The sequence below is a fragment of the Pongo abelii genome, chromosome X (genome assembly GCF_028885655.2).
Source record: "Pongo abelii isolate AG06213 chromosome X, NHGRI_mPonAbe1-v2.0_pri, whole genome shotgun sequence".
Lineage (NCBI taxonomy): Eukaryota > Metazoa > Chordata > Mammalia > Primates > Hominidae > Pongo > Pongo abelii.
This window is the reverse complement of record NC_072008.2, coordinates 25037501-25056910: the sequence shown is the minus strand read 5'-3', so window position 1 is coordinate 25056910 and position 19410 is coordinate 25037501. Positions and strand designations below refer to the sequence as shown.

Below are 19410 nucleotides of genomic sequence, written 5' to 3'. Positions count from 1 at the left end.
ATCCCCCGTCTCAACTAAAAATACAAAAATCAGCTGGGTGTGGTGGCGTGTGCCTGTAATCCCAGCTATTAGGGAGGCTGAGGCAGGAGAATCGCTTGAACCCGGGAGGTGGAGGTTGCAGTGAGCCGAGATCGCACCATTGCACTCCAGCTTAGGCGACAGAGCGAGACTCTGTCTCAAAAAAAAAAAAAAAAAAAAAAAAAAAAAGAGAAAAGAAGAAAAAGAAAAGAAAAATATACAGTGCCATCAACAGATTAGCTAGTAAGTTATATTTTTATATGACTTACTTTAATAAACACACTTATGTCTGCTGGATTATTTTTTTACTGTTTAAACCCCCAAGTTTCATGGCTTCTTTTTCTTTTTTTATTGGGAAGGGAGAGGGCTGGTTAAAAAAAGAGGAAAAAAAACATGCCTCCAGATATTTTTTAGCAAACAAATGCTTATAGTAACCACATGAATAACAGAAATGAGTGAAGTGGGCTGCGGTGAGGCTATGGCAAACTGGAGAACCCATGTTCTGTCCAAACTGCTTAGCTGCTACTCAGCTTCAGTCAATTGTGGCCATTCAGGAATGTTGACCTACTGTAGCCACACATTGATTTTATTTAAAAATGCCAGAAATTTGGTTCTTTATAGGAACTCTCCACACTAAAAAATATTAGCAATCATTTAGAAATTTGAAGTGTTCTTCAGGCAAATTAAACACATTTAAAGGTCATGCGCAGTTTGTGGCTGCTACTATGTGACCTCTGGTTTCTAAGACCCTATGGCAGCTATACTTCTTCCTACGTGGCCCCATGTCTTAGGATACTTACAAATAAATGCACACAATTTACTGCTCATTTCATGTGAAATATAAATAAGAGTCACAGTATTACTTATTTTATATAAATTACCATTCTCCAGTATTAAGAAATTATTTCTATGATTACTAAAATATTGAAAAAAAAAAGGCAAGAAAATGTATTATTCCTTCTTGCATGATTTTATATGCAAGTTTTACTGTAATTAAAGTTTTTTTTATTGCTACTCCATTGGAAAATCACTGAAAATATGGGGGAGAACTATAGTATCTTATATAAAAGCCAAAGTCTTCTACTGATGAATGAGTTAGAAATGTTTTTTAAAATTCTAATTTGAAAAGCTTAATGTCAGAAAGCAAAGCAAATCTTTTAATTCTCCCAGTAATTTAAATGCTATAAACTCAAAAACATATTCAATTTAAAAGGTTTCTATTATATTGAAGCATACACAATTTTTTATTCCAAGTATACTTAACTGTATTTTATTTTTATCACATGCCCACCCAAAGGAATCAGCAGTTGCAGCCTTTTTATTCAGTTGATAATTCAAATATTATTTCTAATACAAATATATGGTTTATCACGCTTATTTATCACTAACTTGCTACACTTCATAATCGCATTACAACCCCACTGTGTACTGAATACCACTTACAGTTCAAACTACTCAAGATAAGCACTGTTACTTTCAAAAGAAGATTGGCAGTAATTAAAGGTCTTATTTAGTAGTTGTTGGTAACCACCTTTTTAAGGAGGAAAAAAAAAACAATAGAAAGTAGCACAGAAATATTTAATTTAGTAATTGTATTTTATTAATGAGGTCTATTTTGGACATATACTTTAACTGGGGTTAAAACAAAGATGTGCTAAACTGTTATCAATGCTATAAAACAGAATGAGATGGAAGTGTTTTGTAATTCATCAGTCGGAAGAATTGAAACATCTGTGACCTACATGGCATAAAACTAAATCATATTAGAACACTAATAATAATAATAAAAACAACAATAGTACTTTGCACTTATAGACCTCCTTTCAGAGGAATTTCAGAGTGCTTTTTAAACACATGTTATTTTCCCTTTTTCAAACAAATAAGACAACTAAATCAAAGAGTAATAATGGTTTGCCCATGCCACAAAGTGAGTCAGCGACAAACCAGGAATAGATTTTCTAACTTGCTCGGTCTCCCACAATTATATCGTGCAATGATTACTCTGTTAGAGTGTATCTTGCAGGTTACACTCAAGACAGGTATCTCCAGATTTCTTGTGGGCTTACTATTTTTCTCCCCCAGCCCCAGCCTATTAGTAGTATTGTTTACAAACCTACCTTGCCATCAATACCTGTGCCTGCATGCTGCTCAACTGAAAGTCACATGGGCGATAAGAGAAGACCAGTCTGAAAGTCTCTTAGCAGTTCTTCACCTTCCTATCTTCACGAGAGCTTTCTGGAGTTGGCCTCCAGACATTTCAAGATATATTAAAGGCTAGCCAACCAAATAACACATCTGGAGCAGAGAGCTAAAACTGTGAATCACTAGAAAAATCTGCAGGTGGTTGGATGCGGTGGCTCCTGCCTGTAATCCCAACACTTTGGGAGGCCAAGGCAGGTGGATCTCTTGAGTTCAGCAGTTGGAGACCAACTTGAGCAACATGGCAAAACCTTGTCTCTAAAAAAAAAATACAAAAAATTAGCTAGGCATGGTGGTACATGCCTGTAGTCACAGCTACTTGGGAGGCTGAAGTGGGAGGGTCACCTGAACCTGGGGAGTCAAGGCTGCAGTGAGCCGTGATTGCGCCAATGCACTCTAGCCTGGGAAACAGAGTGAGACTCTGTCTCAAAAAAAAAAAAAAAAAAGAGGAATCTGCAGGGAAAACAACCAGCTGCTATCATATGTATATAAATTCTGGAGGGCAAGGAGTGTGCCTGGGTTGAGACAGTCCTCATTTGAAGTATGATTTTAGACTTTCAAACTTAATCCCACTAATATGACTGAGCATCAGTTTGATTTATATAACCTAAAGGTTTAAACAAAGAAATTTCTAGGCTGGAATTTATGTAATCTTCTGGAGATACATGATATCACAGCCCAACTCTATTAGTAATTGTCAGAAAGTAGACAAATTAAGGTGGGAAATTAAGTCCATGGGAATGAGGAGATGGTATGGGCTAAATGTTTGATGAATGTATACATACATGGATAGAAAATTTTTTATGACACAGTTGAAGGACATGATAGGAAATAAATAGCAGAGAAAAGAGGATGGAATCAGAAAGTGCTCTATTATAGAAAACATTAATTTAACATACCATTTATTAGGCTCCTATCATGAGCAAGTTGCCATCAGACATATAATAATGTATCAAGCATGATCCCTGTCCTCAAATAATTATAATGCAAGAGGGACAGTGCTTAAGAACTACAGGAGTTTAGAGGACAAAGAGATCACTTATGGCTGGGAGGCCTTAAAGTATGAACAGAATATGAACAGAGACTGGGTTGAGGTTGGCTAACCCAGGCAGGGAAACCACACCAGCCAAAGGATGTGGCCACAGGGGAGTGAAGGCCTGCTCAGGGACTGGTGAAGGGTCTAATTTGTGGGTACCAACAAGGTGCAGTCCTAATCCTTCTAGGCAAAAAGGGGTGATCTGAGACTATTTTATAACTCCAGCTATAGCCAGCCAAGCTATTTCTCCTGCCTGGACACCCCAGGTAAGCCCAAGAGATGAGCACAAGACACAGGAATATCCTCCTAAACCCTCTACTACTACCATCCTGTTCCAGACCGCTTGGAGGATATGCAAAATTATAAAGCTGCGGAAGGCTGCTCTACCCAGGATCCAGTCAGCTGAGTGTCAAGGTAAGTAGAAGAGGACAGGAGGTGGGAATGGTCTCAGAAATCCAAACCACAGAAACTCCTAAGTACCACGTTTGGGTTAGCCTCCACCTTAATACCTCCCCAGTTACCTATTCAGTCTCCTTGAAAGATCCCCCATCCTCCCGAGCAGCCCCATTCCTTCGTTCATGATGCAAGTTAATGGGGAAAAATAACGTGCTTTATAGCCAATTTTGTTGAAATGCATTTATTTCATCTTCAGTTTGCTCATTACCAGAAAACAGTTCCTTCTTGCTTCCTTTTCCCTAGCCTATTTTTCTTCACTTTATCTTTGATGCTACATTAGCGTATACAGCACCATAAATGCTTCCTTTATCTAGGAAATAATTCTTGTGTTTGACTTCATTTTCCCTTCTACTGTCTGTTTAAATTGTTATCTAGATGCCACCCAGTCTCCCTTTCTATATCAAAGTCAAACTTAATGCATATTTGACAAGAAGCAATATTAAAGTTTGAAGAGTTTCACTAACTCAGATTCTCAACACTGTGGGTGTGCATCAGAATCACCTGCGGAGATTTTTAAATACACTGCCGCCTGGGCCCCACCCCAGACCTACTCAATCAGAAATCTAGCTTGTGGATTATTCGTGTTTCAACTTCTTCCATTAAGTATGGAAAACTGAGAATTAAAGTTTTCTTTTTAATATACTTCTGACATGATGCTATTTCGATAGATAAGAAAACTAAAACACAGTTATCAAGATATATTTTAAGCTCCTTGAGAAGAGGGACCATGCTTTTTTCATACTGTAACCATTTGGTAAAAATGAATCGAGCATTTGCTACATGTTTGGTGTTGTGCTAGATGCTGAGGATACAAATCTGAACAAAACATGGTCAATGACAGGCTGCAGAAACCAATTCAAATACAGTTGTAACATTAAGTACTATAATAGATAGTCGTTTAGACAAAGTGTTCTCAGAAGTAATAAAACCAACTGACATTTACTGCATGCTTACTATGTGCCAGGCACTGTCCTAAGCATTTTACGTATTGCCTGTTTAATGTCCTAGACGTTTAACATGTTAGCCTATTTCCATATTATCCTGCTGAATTTAGAACCCTTTGAGGTAGGTGCTATTTTTTTCTGGTTTTATAAATGTACTTCAAGGTTACTTATCTAGTAAGGGGTGGAAAGTCAAAATTTGCACCTGGCACTCTCACTCCAGAGCCTGAGTTTTTAATCACTACCCTATATTGCTTTTGAGAAACCCAGGCCAATGCCCTTGGTGTTCAAATGCTAGCAGAAGGAAGGAACAAAACAACAAATATTTTACAGAGCACTCACATGGTATGCCTGAAGCTCCTCCTTCCTAAAACTCCTGAACGCAACAAACTAGAACCTTTGAATGTTTGTATGATTCCTTAGAGCCTAGGCAAAGACAAATATTATCTTTCCCATTACTTCAGTAATGAGATCAGAAGTTAGGTTTTCATAGCTAACCCTTAAATCGATCCCTTCATTTCTATTCCTCTAGTTCGTGAGAGCTTACATCATTTGAGCCAAACTAAAAATGGCATTTTGAGGACACTGCTTCCAGGAATTCCCACATGCCTGTAGCATGTTACAGTGACACTCTGCTGCAATGAAAAAGTTATTTCCTTAGAATTAGGCGAGAAAGGCAAATCTAAAGAGATGATATTTCAGGTTGAAAGAAGGAAAAAAGTTTCCTGATTCAGAATTGAAGGCTGCTGCCAACAGCTTGTTTTGTTTCCAAAGATCAACACACAAAAGTTTCACAGAGCTGGAGGGAAAAGATTTGGATGCTAAGTTAGACAGGGGGCGGGGGGGGCATAATTCCCATCATTCCTTTGGGAGCAGTACAGAAATAACAAAACCTTTATAAAAGAGATGAGCAAGCTGGCTGTGAAAGGAATGACCCCTCACATATAGGGAAAGCAATTTGCATCTACAGATCTCATTGGTATAAATGACCTCCTTCAAAGAGTGAAAACCTCAATGGAAAGCCACTATATACCCATGAAAAGCTTTGCCGCCTATTTGTTGAGCTGTATACAGACTAACAAACAGGAGTGGTTAACCTGGCGCACCATGCACTATAGAGATATTTTTTTTAAGTAGGCTTAGTCAGCTAATCTTGTTGAGATTTCTCTCATACTACTGATTTCTTATTCTCAAAATAAATTAAGAGGCTTCATTCAAAATTCCCTGTGGTCTACCAGCTTGAGTTTGTTGGGTGTCTTTGATTGTCTCTTGTCTTTAGATTCCCTGCCTTGTCTCTTTAGATTTTGCTGTGCCCTTTGGTATTTCCCGTTAGTCCATGTCTGGAATAGCTAATTACATGGTAGCGTAATTCCTGCCGTACAACAAGGAATAGCAGAACCTTGCTAATTCACACCAATGACTGAAAGACTCCTGTGTAAGTTACTGAATTATGCAAATGAGCAATAAGTGAAGAAAGATGATTCAAAATTGTATTTCATTCATTTATTTTGACAAGTGTAGTTTAGTCTTAATTATTTTGAAAATTTCTTTGTAGCATACTAATAAATTCACTGCGGCTTATTTGTTAAAAGTGATAAAGCCTTCACTAACAGAGACCAGAGTGCACTCTGTTGAATAATTTCCTAAGACAGACTACTGTTCAGACGCTTTCTTTTACTGTGGATTTTACTGACTTTTCAGCATCGTCTTTTTTTGGTAAGGCAATGTATAATATACCAGTAAAGTTGAAGAATTAGTTCAGCAGTAAACATTTACTTCATAAACAGGTCTTACATGTTTAAACTTTCACCATGGTGTTAGTGAAAAAACAAAACACAACAAAAAATTAGCCATGCTTTAAGTAAAACATTTTTACATTTTTTTCGTCATAATGCTAACAGGACTTTAATTTTTATTGTCTAAATAAAACTAGTTTGGTCTGTCAGTCATCCCATTTAATTCCAATTTCTATTTTGTTTTGTCTTACCACACTTCTTTTCTTTATAGTTAAAGACGTCTGTTTTAAGATAAGTGGATATATCACAGTATGTAAATTTTCATGTCAAAATACTTACATTATTATATTCTGAGTTAAATTATTTAAGACAGAAAAACATTTTGATACACTTTTGACAGATGTATCCTGTAGGATGGATCAATTTCTTTCAAAGCACCACCACTGGTTACAGTGGAGAGTGGAGAGTTAAGAGAGAATACTCTTCAAGGACAGCGGGCCCAGTGACTCACACCTATAATCCCAGCACTTTGGGAGGCTAAGGCGGGTGGATTGCTGGAGTCCAGGAGTTTGAGGCCAGCCTGGGCAACATGGTGAAACCCCATCTCTACAAAAAGATACAAAAATTAGCTGGGTGTGGTGACACGCACCTGTAGTCTCAGCTACTGGGGGCGGGGGACTGGGATGGGAGGATCACTTGAGCCCAGGAGGTCGAGGCTGCAGTGAGCAGAGATCGTGCCACTGAACTCCAGCCTAGGTGACAGAGCGAGACCCTATCTCAAAAAATAATGCCCTTTAAGCTTATAGTCCTGAGTTTAAAGATTTGCTTCTTAATAAGCACTTTTAGACGAAATTTGCAATTCAGATATGCTTTCAAATCATGATGCATTTGTCAAAGGAGGTTCTCCCTTTATAAAAGCAAGATAAATAGGGCACTTAAAGAAAAGTGAGAAAGGCAAAACTTAGTCTCAAACTACATGTCTGCATCTGTGCCTATTAAAATCTCACATACCCTTGAAGGCCCAACTCAGGAAATCTCCACCAGGAAACCTTCCCTGAGTTATATGCTGAGATCCCTCAGCAATTCATACCATTCCCTTGTATTTGAGTTACTTGTCTTCAGGCTGAAGTTTCCCTAATAGATTAAGAACAGGGCAGCTGTGATATGGCAGAAAGAAAAGCCGGGCTCTCAACACTTCTAAGCTTTGCTACTTTGGGAGAGTCATTTCATCCTTTTGGGGTTGTTTCTCATCTCAAAAGTGTCAACTACATACCCGTATGCCATGGAATTGTCTGGAAAATGTAAAAGATAATGGCTGTGAATGTTCTCCACAAAAGTAGAGTCCTATAAAAAGGAGGTATTTAGAGGTGAATGCATGAATAAGCAATTGGTCAGAAGTACTAGTACTTCTAGAAGCAATATCATATAGGACAGAGACCCAATACATATTTGCTGAATAAACTGGGCAAGGGTGCAGGGCACGAAGAGGGGACAGAGAGTAACAGACTTACACACAGACTTGCTTTTCTGACCCTATTTGAAATTACAATAATTTCTTAAAACAAGAAAAGTACATCAGTGTCTAAAATTAGCCAGCAAATCTATCTTTCTACGAACTAGTTTAAGCCTTAAGCTCTAGGGGATGGTGCTAGGGCTTGCAGGGCTCACAGGCCAAGGTGAGAAGGGTTTCCCAGGGCCTTTATACAGGGAGAATGTAATCAGTGTTGATTTAATTCAATGATGGGCTACTAAGTCTGTCTAGTTACCGTCCTGTTAGCCACAAGATAAGAGAATGCAGATGGATCTAAATAAATTCATGACCACTACAGGAAGAACTAGTTTAAGAATGAGTCAAATTGATGATGGGTTTTCTTTGTATATGAAGGGTAGCATTATATGAACAAGATAGTACAGCATAAAATAATAAATGGCACTGATTAATAATGTGAAAATCAACATCAGTTCTTGGCCTGGGCCTACAGAGTTACTGGAGACATCACAAGGACATTATTAGACTTCAAAAGTTACGGTTGATTCCCTTAGATAATTATGAAAAATTTATCAAGAATTATAGGATAATGAAGACATACGCCAATTCATATGAAAAGCAAGAAAGCAAAACAGAACACAACAATGTCAGTTTAAACGTCAGCTTCAAAATGAAATTTGTATTATAATTGAAAAGAAGAGGATTAAGTAAACACTTGGCTTTTAACCATTAAGGGCTATTCTGGCATGGTACAAGCACTAGTAAAAAAACAAAAACAAAAACAAAAACAAAACAAAAAATACCAACCAACAAAACAAAAACAAAAGATTAAGAGGAAACGTGAGAGGCAGTGCTGTCTCATAGAGGGAGCATAAACACTTCTGAAACCATGAGAAGAAATGTTATCACAATAGACTTAAGGCAAATAAGAAATGATTAAGACATTAAATTCTGGGCTAAGTAAATGAGAAAAGATTCCCAAGAGGAAAAGAATATGCAATTTTAAAATAACCCCTAACTACTAGAGAAAAATAGCAGAGTCAGACTAAATCTGTTTAAATCCCAAACATCTCTGAGACCATGAAACAATTCTGGATAAATATAAATCCTCTAATTTGCCTGAAGCAAATGGGACTGGCATTTTCATACCGTTCACTGACTTTTTAAAAAAATTCACACTTATTGGAAATTTCAGCTAGTACAAAAAAGTCACAAATTCAATAACTGGTAATACCACAATGAGTGTTTCATTAGAAAGTTTTAAGAAAAAAACGAGTATCTTCTCCTTCTGAGCTGAACCTTCTAATGTTTAAGGCTACATTTTTAAAAGAAATAACTCATACATTTTAAGTGGCTGTTTCAATACATTTCTAGTGAGAAGCACTAATTTTGGGAAGGAAATTAGTATACCTGTATCTAACCCCAAGTGCTTGATTTAGGTCATGTTGTAATAGATTATACAGATATTATACAAATACTGATAATATTAATTCCTGAAACTCATAGTACATTCTATCATGATACTTAAAGGATCTACTCACTTCTCTGCCATGAGTATTACAAGCCCTTTCCTCCTAATTGATGTGCAATTAATTCAACCAACCTCCAATTAGTCTTCTACAACATTACCCTATTTAGATTATAAAACAGAGCCTCTAGATTGGGTTTTAAACCTGGGCTAAAATAGACTCCTACAGACCAAAAATGGTTCTGGGATTTCTCTTTGTAGTGTAATTTTGATGTCATATCTAATTTGCTGTCATGACTATTGTTTCACTGTGCAATTTTTATGTCGTTTTGAATGGTAAAGGCATCATAGCTTTATTGAATTAAACCTTCTGTCTTTATTTAGGGTCTGATGTTACAAGTTTGTGTGCTTATGTTTATGTCTCAAAAGCTGCTTTTGACATCAAGTAGTAGAAAGGAGTATGCTCTCTTGATACATTTGCTCATATCTTAATAAATATAAACACAAACTGGAAAAACACCTTCTCCAAACTGAAGAAACAGAAAACTGAATATTATTATTGCTTTTAAAGGCAGAGATAGCTATTAAATAAGCCATTCACATTACAGAATTATAGAAGACCTTGCTGTTGTGTAACCTAAATGCCTTGTTGATTCTATTAATCAATTCTTTCCTAAGAAAGAACTGCCCTTTCCATTGACAGTTTTTGTGGTACTTACCTCAAACATTTAGATATTATTCTTACCACATTCCATAGTCACAAAAAAATTAAAATGCTCTCTGACTTTTTAAATCACAAGGGACAAAGTCTATCTTACCCATACCACAATACTCAGTTTAGTGTTGGTCTGTTGGCACTTATCCTTGTCCTGGCCTATGAGTTCAAGCTCTAAACTAAAGTTATGACTAAGAAGACTAACCATGGAAAGCCTTCCACTAGACCACTGGAATAGCCTTTTAACTAACTTTTAGTGCATGAAATTTCATAAAGTTTTTACTAGATAATTACACTTCCTGATTTTGTAATTAGTGGAAGTACATGCAATTACATAATAATTATGATAGTAATTACGTAATTAAGATGTATAATTATGTAGTAAAAAACATCATGGAAATAAAACCATCTACTGTGTAAGCACAATACATTTTAAAAGTAAATTCACTAGCTCAACTGTTTAAAAATACTTTTCTTCAAAATAAAGTGATTAGCTCACATTATGGCTTAACTGCTTGAGAATTGTTTCTTTTTTTCATCATTGGTGATAGAAGCATATTTTTAAGAAGTACATAAAAAAATCTTGTCAATCTTTAGTATTTTTCCTACTAAAAAATGACAATATGCTTTGTAAATGCAGACCATCAACCACATTATCACCTAGACATGGCAGAGCCCTTGTGTTGCTGTACTTGTCACTATAAAAGGGGAAAGGAACTTGGCCCACTAAAAAGACATAATGGGAAATGATTTTATAGAACGAGTAACACATCTGTTATCATGGAAACCCTCTAAGTCTCTTTGTACATAAAAGTGCAAACGTTGAGTGCATATTTACAGAAATGGGCTTAAAGACACATAATTAGAATCTGGAAGCTGGCTGCTCCAAAATATGGCAACTTTCATATACTAACTTAGCTATCTTGAAGAGGATGGCAGAAAATGTACAGAGCCAAGACACTTCTACTTATGGGGAAAGCAACTAAAGTGACCATTTCCTGGAAAATGTAGTTTCTCTTCTGTCACACTGTAAAGTTATCTTGAGTTAAAACAAAAACAAAACAGGCAGTATCCATAGAGAAAAATAAACCAGTGTTAGCAGGCTCCATGCTGCCATCAGACAATACCAACTTTCACGTTCTTGTAGTGAGTATAAAAACATCACAGAAAAGTCAGTGACAGTAGGAAAAAGAAAATTTCAAAATAAACTTTTCAGTAGCAAAATTTAAGAAATAGAATCTTGTTTCCATTAAAAGAACCTAGTTGAATGTCTTGAAATCTTTACAAAATACTACTAAATCAATGTTGTAATGAGGTCCAGACTATAGTGATAGGGTGAAACTTTACTCTGGGCACATAGAGAGCGGCCCTTACACGAAGTGGGTGTAGAACTACACTCCAGTTCTTTTTTTATTGAGATGGAGTCTCACTCTGTGGCCCAGGCTGGAGTGCTACGGTGCGATCTTGGCTCACTGCAACCTCCATCTCCTGGGTTCAAGCGATTCTCCTGCCTCAGCCTCCCGAGTAGCTGGGATTACAGGCACGTGCCACCATGCCTGGCTAATTTTTTTACTTTTAGTAGAGACGGCGGTTTCACCATGTTGACCAGGCTGGTCTCAAACTCCTGACCTCAGGTAATCCACCTGCCAAAGCACTCCCAAAGCGCTGGGATTACAGGCATGAGCCACTGTGCCCGGCCTTAGTTCTTTCTTTTATAAGCCACTAATCTTAAAAAGCTGAAAGCTATTTTGAAAATCCTAATTTACTTCTCCCTTGTTCCTTCTAGTTACGAAGAAACAAAGTGGAAGAACTCATGCTTTTTGGCTTTTTTCCCCTCTCTTAGCCCTTGTCAGACCACTGCATTTTTAGCTTAATAAAAACATATTTCAAAAGGCCAGGTTGTGATATGAATTCTACCTTAAACTTGGGTAGTCCTTCTGTAGCCTGCATAGTTGTCGTTTTAAAGTTTTACCAAAAGGACAGCCCTAATCAATGAATGAATAAAGTGGAAGTAGGCTTTAGTTATTAAGGGAGAGTGTCTTAGATCAGTGCTTCTGAAACTTTAACACGCGGAGGAATCACCTGAGGATCTTGTTAAAATGCAGATGCTGATGCAGTAGGTCTGGGGTGGGTCTGATATTTTGCATTTCTAACAAGCTCCCACGTGATGCCTATGCTACTGGGTTACTGATCACACTTGGAGTAACAAGGCCTTAGGTTTTACTTGGAAAAAAATACACGGAGAGAAAAAAAGCTGGTTTGGGTTCATTTCTATGTTCTTTTTTCCCTCAATTGTGAAATTATTTGGGTAATTATTTCAAGTTGAGTAACATTCTCTGTAACATTTTAGTGCTTATAATTTTTTTCATGTTATGAGAGCAGTACATGCTCAGAGTATATAATGTAGAAAATATATAAAATTATAAAGAAAAAGAAAAGCTATAATCCACCTAGAGATAACTGTAACAAATTCTAGTGTTCCTTACTAATTTTTCTACCTTGCACATACACCACAAATTAGAATCATAAGTTATCTAGTTTTGTATTTTATCATTAAAGATTAAACCTATGTAATATCTAACAATAACAACCCTCAGAGGCTCAAGATTATATAAACCACTTTTTTTCTTACCAAAATTCTTTACGTATTTCTACAATCACTTCTTTATAATAAACAGATAGCTATGTTCTGAACTGTCAAGTCAAAGCCTCCTACCATAAAAATTCCCTTAATCAAAAACAATTTTTAAAAACCCTCAGATCATTTTTTTATTTGTAAGAAAATGAAATTAAAAATGCAGTTTACAGTTACCTATCTTAAAATCTATTTTTCTAAAGAAAATTGCACAAATACAAAAAATATAATTTTAAGAGGATGAATAGATGCGAATTGTTTTGTGTGTGCTTTACCTGTTATTAGTTATTAAAAACAGAAAAAGCTTGTTCCCAAAATTCAGCAAGTTTTTCGATGGAATAACACAACCAGGCCGGGCACGGTGGCTCATGCCTGTAATTCCAGCACTTTGGGAGGCCGAGGTGGGCGGATCACAAGGTCAGGAGATCGAGACCAACCTGACTAACACGGTGAAACCCCATCTCTACTAAAAACACAAAAAATTAGCCGGGCGTGGTGGCAGATGCCTGTAGTCCCAGCTACTCGGGAGGCTGAGGCAGGAGAATGGCGTGAACCCAGGAGGCAGAGCTTGTAGTGAGCCAAGATCGCGCCACTGCACTCTAGCCTGGGCGACAGAGTGAGACTCCGTCTCAAAATAAAAAATAAATAAAAAAAAACCACAACCAGTGGGCTTCAAAAAGTGGCAATAGGAAGAAAAGGACCAGACAGGTGCTCTCTGACACAGTCTTCTTTTTAATATTTTGTTAAGGATTTAACCAAGTAAATTCTAAGGATGTCAACTAGCTTAGAGAGGACCACAGGGGCTCTTTGCTACTTTCATGATGAAACTTTCCTGCTTTCACTTTAACAGTTCAGGAAATATAGCGGAAATCCTTAACACTGAAATGGGACCCATCTTGAGACTTTCCAAAATCTCCAAATTCCCATATACACTAAAGCATATAATTTCTTCCATAAAACTCTTATTTTCTGGCTTAAAAAATACTACCTTTTAAGACCCTTTTCGGTACTAGCTGTTGTCTTTGTTTTGGAGACCATTTTCCACAAAGTAATATAATTATTAGTACTTTATGAGTGTAACTACTTAGCTGATGGGGAACACAGAACAGGACCCCGTGGCAGTGTGGGTGAGGAGCAGTTGGCTTGGCTTGCTCATTAGTTAAGTGACTGGATATTCTTTCAGTTCCATTTAAATCTGGCATCAGCAAAATAACACACACTAACATGTTACCTACCTTCAGTATCACTTGCAAAGAGTTCAAGCGACAAGCGTTGAATCTGCAAATGTCAAGGAACTTTAGTAACTTTGATTTCTTCATCAATATAATGAGCACAATCCACTGCTGCCTCACAGGAGTACTGTGAGAACTTGTGTTACACACGTGAAAGGACAATAGGAAACTATAAAGTACCTTAAAAGGGGCAGCCTAGTTCTTCTGGATGGCATGTTAGGAAACAAGAGGGCCTACAGATGTTACCACCAGGCCTAAAGAAAAGACAGAAGAAAAGAGACGACAAGAGACTGAAAAGTTTAAGGAAAAAAAAAAAAGAAAAGAAAGCATATGAGGCTCAAGAGGGGAAGTGAATGTGGGATTTCACCTGGTTGAGAGGAGCAAGAAAACTGCAATCTTTGCAGGTGCAGCTCAGGAGGCTGGGGCACTCAAGGCTGCCCATAGCACTTTGTGAGAAACAGGGTGACTTGAAGAATAGTCCATCTAGGCCTAAAGAGACCCCCATTGGGAAGTCAGGCTTTCCAATGGATACTTCTCCTATGGGTAAATCGTCATCTTTTAGCTAGCCTCTATGCTGCAATTCCCATTTCTGTCTTCAACAGAATTCTACATCCTAGTGTTCCAATTCTGGCAGTGTTCAAAGGAATTTATTAAGAAATTCAAGTAGATCATCAGTTATGGACTGAATTGTGCCCCCTCAAAATTCATACTGAAGGTGGGTTGAAGTCTTAACCCTTTGTACCTTAGAATGAGACTGTATCTGGAGTGGACTGTATTAGAATGGACTGTATAGGGCCTTCAAAGAATTAAGTTAAAATGAGGTCATTAGGGTGGGACCCAATCCAATATGACCAGTGTCAGTATAAGAAGAGGAGATTAGATACAGAGGGAAGACACTGGGAAAAGATAGCTCCTTAGAAGTTGAGGAGAGACCTGGCCGGGTGTGGTGGCTCACGCCTGTAATCCCAGCACTTTGGGAGGCCGAGGCGAGCGGATCACGAAATCAGGAGTTTGAGACCCACCTGACCAACATGGTGAAACCCCATCTCTACTAAAAATACAAAAATTAGCTGGGCATGGTGATGTGCACCTGTAATCCCAGCTACTCAGGAGGCTGAGGCAGGAAAATTGCTTGAAGCCAGGAGGCAGAGGTTGCAGTGAGCCAAGATCGCGCCACTGCACTCGAGCCTGGGTGACAAAGCGAGACTCCGTCTCAAAAAAAAAGAAGTTGGGGAGAGACCAACCTTGCTGACACCTTGCTCTTAGACTTCTAGCTTCCAGAAATGTGAGGAAATATAGTTAAGCCACCCCATCCATGGTACTTTGTTATAGCAGTCCTAGCAAATGAATACACCATCTTACTATTAATAGCTGACACAGAATATGAGGAGAGAAGCATCTACTAAATGAGAACAGAAACAGAAAAAAAAGTTTCTTTCTAGAACTAAAGAAAGATCAAACACTGAAGTAAAAAAGCAGTTAGTGGCTCCCTCTCTTTGCTTCCAAAATAATTTCACCGTATTGGTGGTGACACTCAGGCCATACCACACTTAGTTGTTGCTGAATCTGTCTTTCTTCAACAGACTCTAAGCTCCTCCAGGGCAGAGAGTGTTGGCCATCCACCTTTGTTCCTCTGACATGAGGAATGTCACTCAACACATAATAGGAACTATATATAAACAAATTGTTTTTACTGTTGCTGAATAAACAACAACAAAGGTTCAGTTGAGAACACTAAGAGACTTTTTTCTTCCTGCATTTTTAAGGAGATTTAGATTTGAACTGATTCAGGTTTCCCCTAAACTGTTCACTTACCCCTACTCAGGCCAAGGCACCACAGGATGAGGCAGCCAAATGGGACCATTTCATGCTGCCATCCTGGAAATGGATTTTTACTTCATAGACTGCCCCTATGTTCCTGTAAAACCGCCTTCGAATCCATTATGCCATCTGTGTACATTCTGGAGCAGTTACAATAATAATGCCAAAGTCCCACAGAAATAAGATTTTAAAAATGTAATGGAGTTACAGCAAATATGCAGTAAACACTTCACCAACGTGAATAACAGTCCTTTACCATTTTAAAGGAAGAAAAAAATATCAAATGGGGTTAATTCACATTATGGACTAATGGTCTGTAAACTTTTGTTTGAAAGAAAAGCAGAGAAAAAGCTTTGACAAGAGCTACTTTTCACCATAAAAATAAACCTCTTTCAAATAATTTGTACATGTTTTTCTAAGTCAAATTGCCAAGTTTCAAACAAAAATTAAAACCACCATCCAGTTACAACCCTTAAAATATGGGCTTTATGATGGAAATGGTAAAACAATCTTAGTGAAGGAAATGTTGCTAGGTACTGACAGTAAAGGAGAGTCTACAGTAAATAGTTCACACGCCAGTTACAGGGCACTTGTTGACAGAAGACACTTAGACTCCATTCTCAATAATATAACTGTGTGTAACGACTGTCATTTTTCACAGGACTTTTGATGTTAACATCTACTGGTGTTCTGGCCATGGTCCAAATTGAATAAATATATTTGCCCTCCAGTTCCCTTAGATTTTAAACTCATTTTAATAGCAGGTCTCCCTTGAATAGCAAATCAAAAGAGAATTCACTCCAACTTATAAAGTGAGAAGTCAATTCTACTTGTTAGATTATTTTAAACTTATGGTGTTTTCCCCTATAATTGTTCTCCTCTCTACTAGAAGAATATTCTTGTTCCCCCATTGTTCCCTATGAACTATGACCTTGCATTCAATTGTCTTTTATTTAGAAACCATCCAACTATGTCTTTAGAGCGCCCAGGAGAGGGGTTCTTAAACTTGGCTGCACGTCAGAATTATCTGGGGGAATTTTCAAAAAATTACAGCTTCCTAAGCTCTACCCCCAACATCTTCTGAATTAGAATCTGTGGACACAGGATCTACAGATTTGGGTTTTTAATATGCCCCAGGTGACTCTTAGGAGAGGGCTTATCAGATGTCATGTGTTAGGAAACCTCTGCTCTTGGGAAGTGTGCCCCGAAGTTTTGGTTTATATCCCACCACTTATGAATACCCTAATACCACTTAGCATTACTGCATGATCTGAAAATGCCTGGAGCATGTAAATTTCAGCTAATTCACTCATTCCCAAACTGTAATTCAGGAATAATAAATAAACAGCAGGAAACTCAAAGAGTTTCAATAGGTAAAATTCAATAAATAAAACAAAAGGGCTCTTGGAACATTTCATGAAGTTCCTTCAGTCATATATATTTTTTTCTCTTCTCGTCTTATTTTCTTTAGCCCTCTGACATGTAAAAGAACCCATTGATAAGTCAATGCCATTTTTGCCCCGAATTGCTGGGTAGTATATTATTAGATACAAACAATAAAAAAAGTGTACTGATTCTTAAACTTGTGAAATGGGACTACAGTAAACTCTGAGTGTACAGATCCTGTCAATACTTTTCCCTTTTAGCCAAGCAAGAGGCTTCCAAGCGGCTACTTATTTCCTCTTATTTTCTGTGGGTGTAATAATATGCACTCTCAATGTCCTCTAAGAGGATGGGCTAAATCTCCAGTGACTTTCCAGATCACTCCTCTACATGCCTCCTAGAGTTGCCAGACTTTTTGAAAATTGCTGATCATAAAAGACTGATTCTGCCTCTCAGATAAGAATTTTAGAGCCATATAGGGAAGAGGAATCTTTCCCCTCAAATAACATATAGAAAACAATCTAGGATGGATAGATTTAGAAAGAAATAATGGGCTGGCCAGGCACAGTGGCTCACACCTGTAATCCCAGCACTTTGGGAGGCTGAGGCAGGCAGATCACCTGAGGTCAGGGGTTTGAGGCCAGCCTGGCCAACAAGGTGAAACCCCCTCTGTACTAGAAATACAAAAATTGGCCAGGTGTGGTGGCACATGCCTATAATCCCAGCTACTTGGGAGGCTGAGGCAGGAGAATCATTTTAATCCGGAAGGCGGAGGCTGCAGTGAGCTGAGATCGTGCCACTGCACTCCAGCCTGGGCAACAGAGGAAGACTCTGTCTCAAAAAAAGAGAAGTAATGGGGGAACAGGTTCTAATATACTGATATCCAGAAAGAGGTAACAGACCTGATGGAAACAGATAATGCGTTCAGATAATCAGTACTTAATTTTCTCAACTCATAACTGTCTTTAGGAAAGGTCCTTGGGGATAAAAGAAAAACAGCTGTAAATGATATTACAAGTATATATGGGCTAGACATTGACCATGAATAAAAGTTCTAAAACTTAGTTATTAATAGGCAGAAGAAATTTATTCTCTGTATAAATTTTACTAATTCATGGAAAATATGCTGTGGAGATAGCTCAAGTCCTTGTTGAACATCTAGAGATAAGATACTAATATCTGAACCAGCTTCTCCATCAGTTATAAAATGCTTTCTCTCCAAGGACAGCAAAACCAAATAAGTCAAGGCATTTAAAAAATAACTTCTAGCCTATCTTGTGGATGGAAAAACAAGTCAATTATGACTGGAATTAAAAACAGTGAGAACAAATCAAGGGCAGCACGGGGATTCTTATGTGGGGAAATCTAGCAATAGTTGTAGGTTTTTAATGTCATTGCGGTTGTTTCCAGCCCTAGTACCGACCAAGAAAACGTTGAATTGATGCTCGCTGACAAACAACATAAACACTCTGTAGGTAACTAATAAGAAAAATGTGTAAATTTGCCTTTTTTATTTTTCACAGGTAATAGAAAAGTTGTCAATGTGATTTTCAGGTAGGAGAAAAAAAACCAAACATGCAGTTGTCATGACATTTTCAAATACTTTAAGTTATGTAACAAAGCTTTTCCCAGACCCATTAAGTCCCACAGTGCCTACAAGTCTTGTATAACGAAATGCCGAGTGCCGAGGGTTCCATGCAACAGCTGATCATACCGGCTGAGGCACCTATACACTCTCTTAGGATGGAGTCAATAAAGGAACTCCACCTCATCCCTCTCTCAAAACGAACCCAGGCTTTTAGCAAACAGCAGAGACACACTCCAGGTCTATTTTTTTGTGGTAATATCTGGTTTTTGTAAGCCCAATGATCACGTTGCCTATGCTTATTTTATTACAATTACTAAACTCTGTAGAAAATAGCATTTTCAAAATATAGCATTTAAAGAGTCCTTTTTGTACTATTCCTCCCCCAAAGCCTTGCTTTAATAGGGAACAATGTGAAACAGGCTGTGGGGGCCAAAGCTGGGGATTCCTATGCCACCGCCCATCGTGCAGGGGATCCCTGTGTTCACATAGGCCCCCACGGCCTGCTTCTGAGACAGCAATGTGATGCTGCATGAACAGCCTGACACAGTAGGTCTGGCTTTTATAATGCAAATTTCCACTTTAAACTCAAAGGTAATTACAGTATTTTAACGTACCTTTCTCATGATCGGTAGTAAGTTTCTCCAGTGCACACTCCGCATCAAAAATGTACCGGTAAAAGCACAGCTGGGTGTA

General features: G+C 37.9%; 1 protein-coding gene across 8 annotated transcripts in view; it reads right to left on the bottom strand.

The window, feature by feature from the left end:
* Positions 1-19410, bottom strand: part of POLA1 (DNA polymerase alpha 1, catalytic subunit) — a 304169-nt gene that overhangs the window by 47013 nt on the left and 237746 nt on the right. For 3 of the 8 annotated variants that reach the window (XM_009234677.4, XM_024240735.3, XM_002831471.6), the window contains one exon: positions 19332-19410. This exon is cut by the window's right edge and continues 18 nt beyond it. In XM_009234677.4, coding sequence (XP_009232952.1) covers positions 19332-19410 — 79 coding nt within the window. Of the gene's footprint in view, positions 1-1611; positions 2476-13933; positions 13972-19331 lie in introns of those variants that run through there. The other 5 variants (XM_054544431.2, XM_054544430.2, XM_054544429.1 and 2 more) reach the window with 4 other exon arrangements.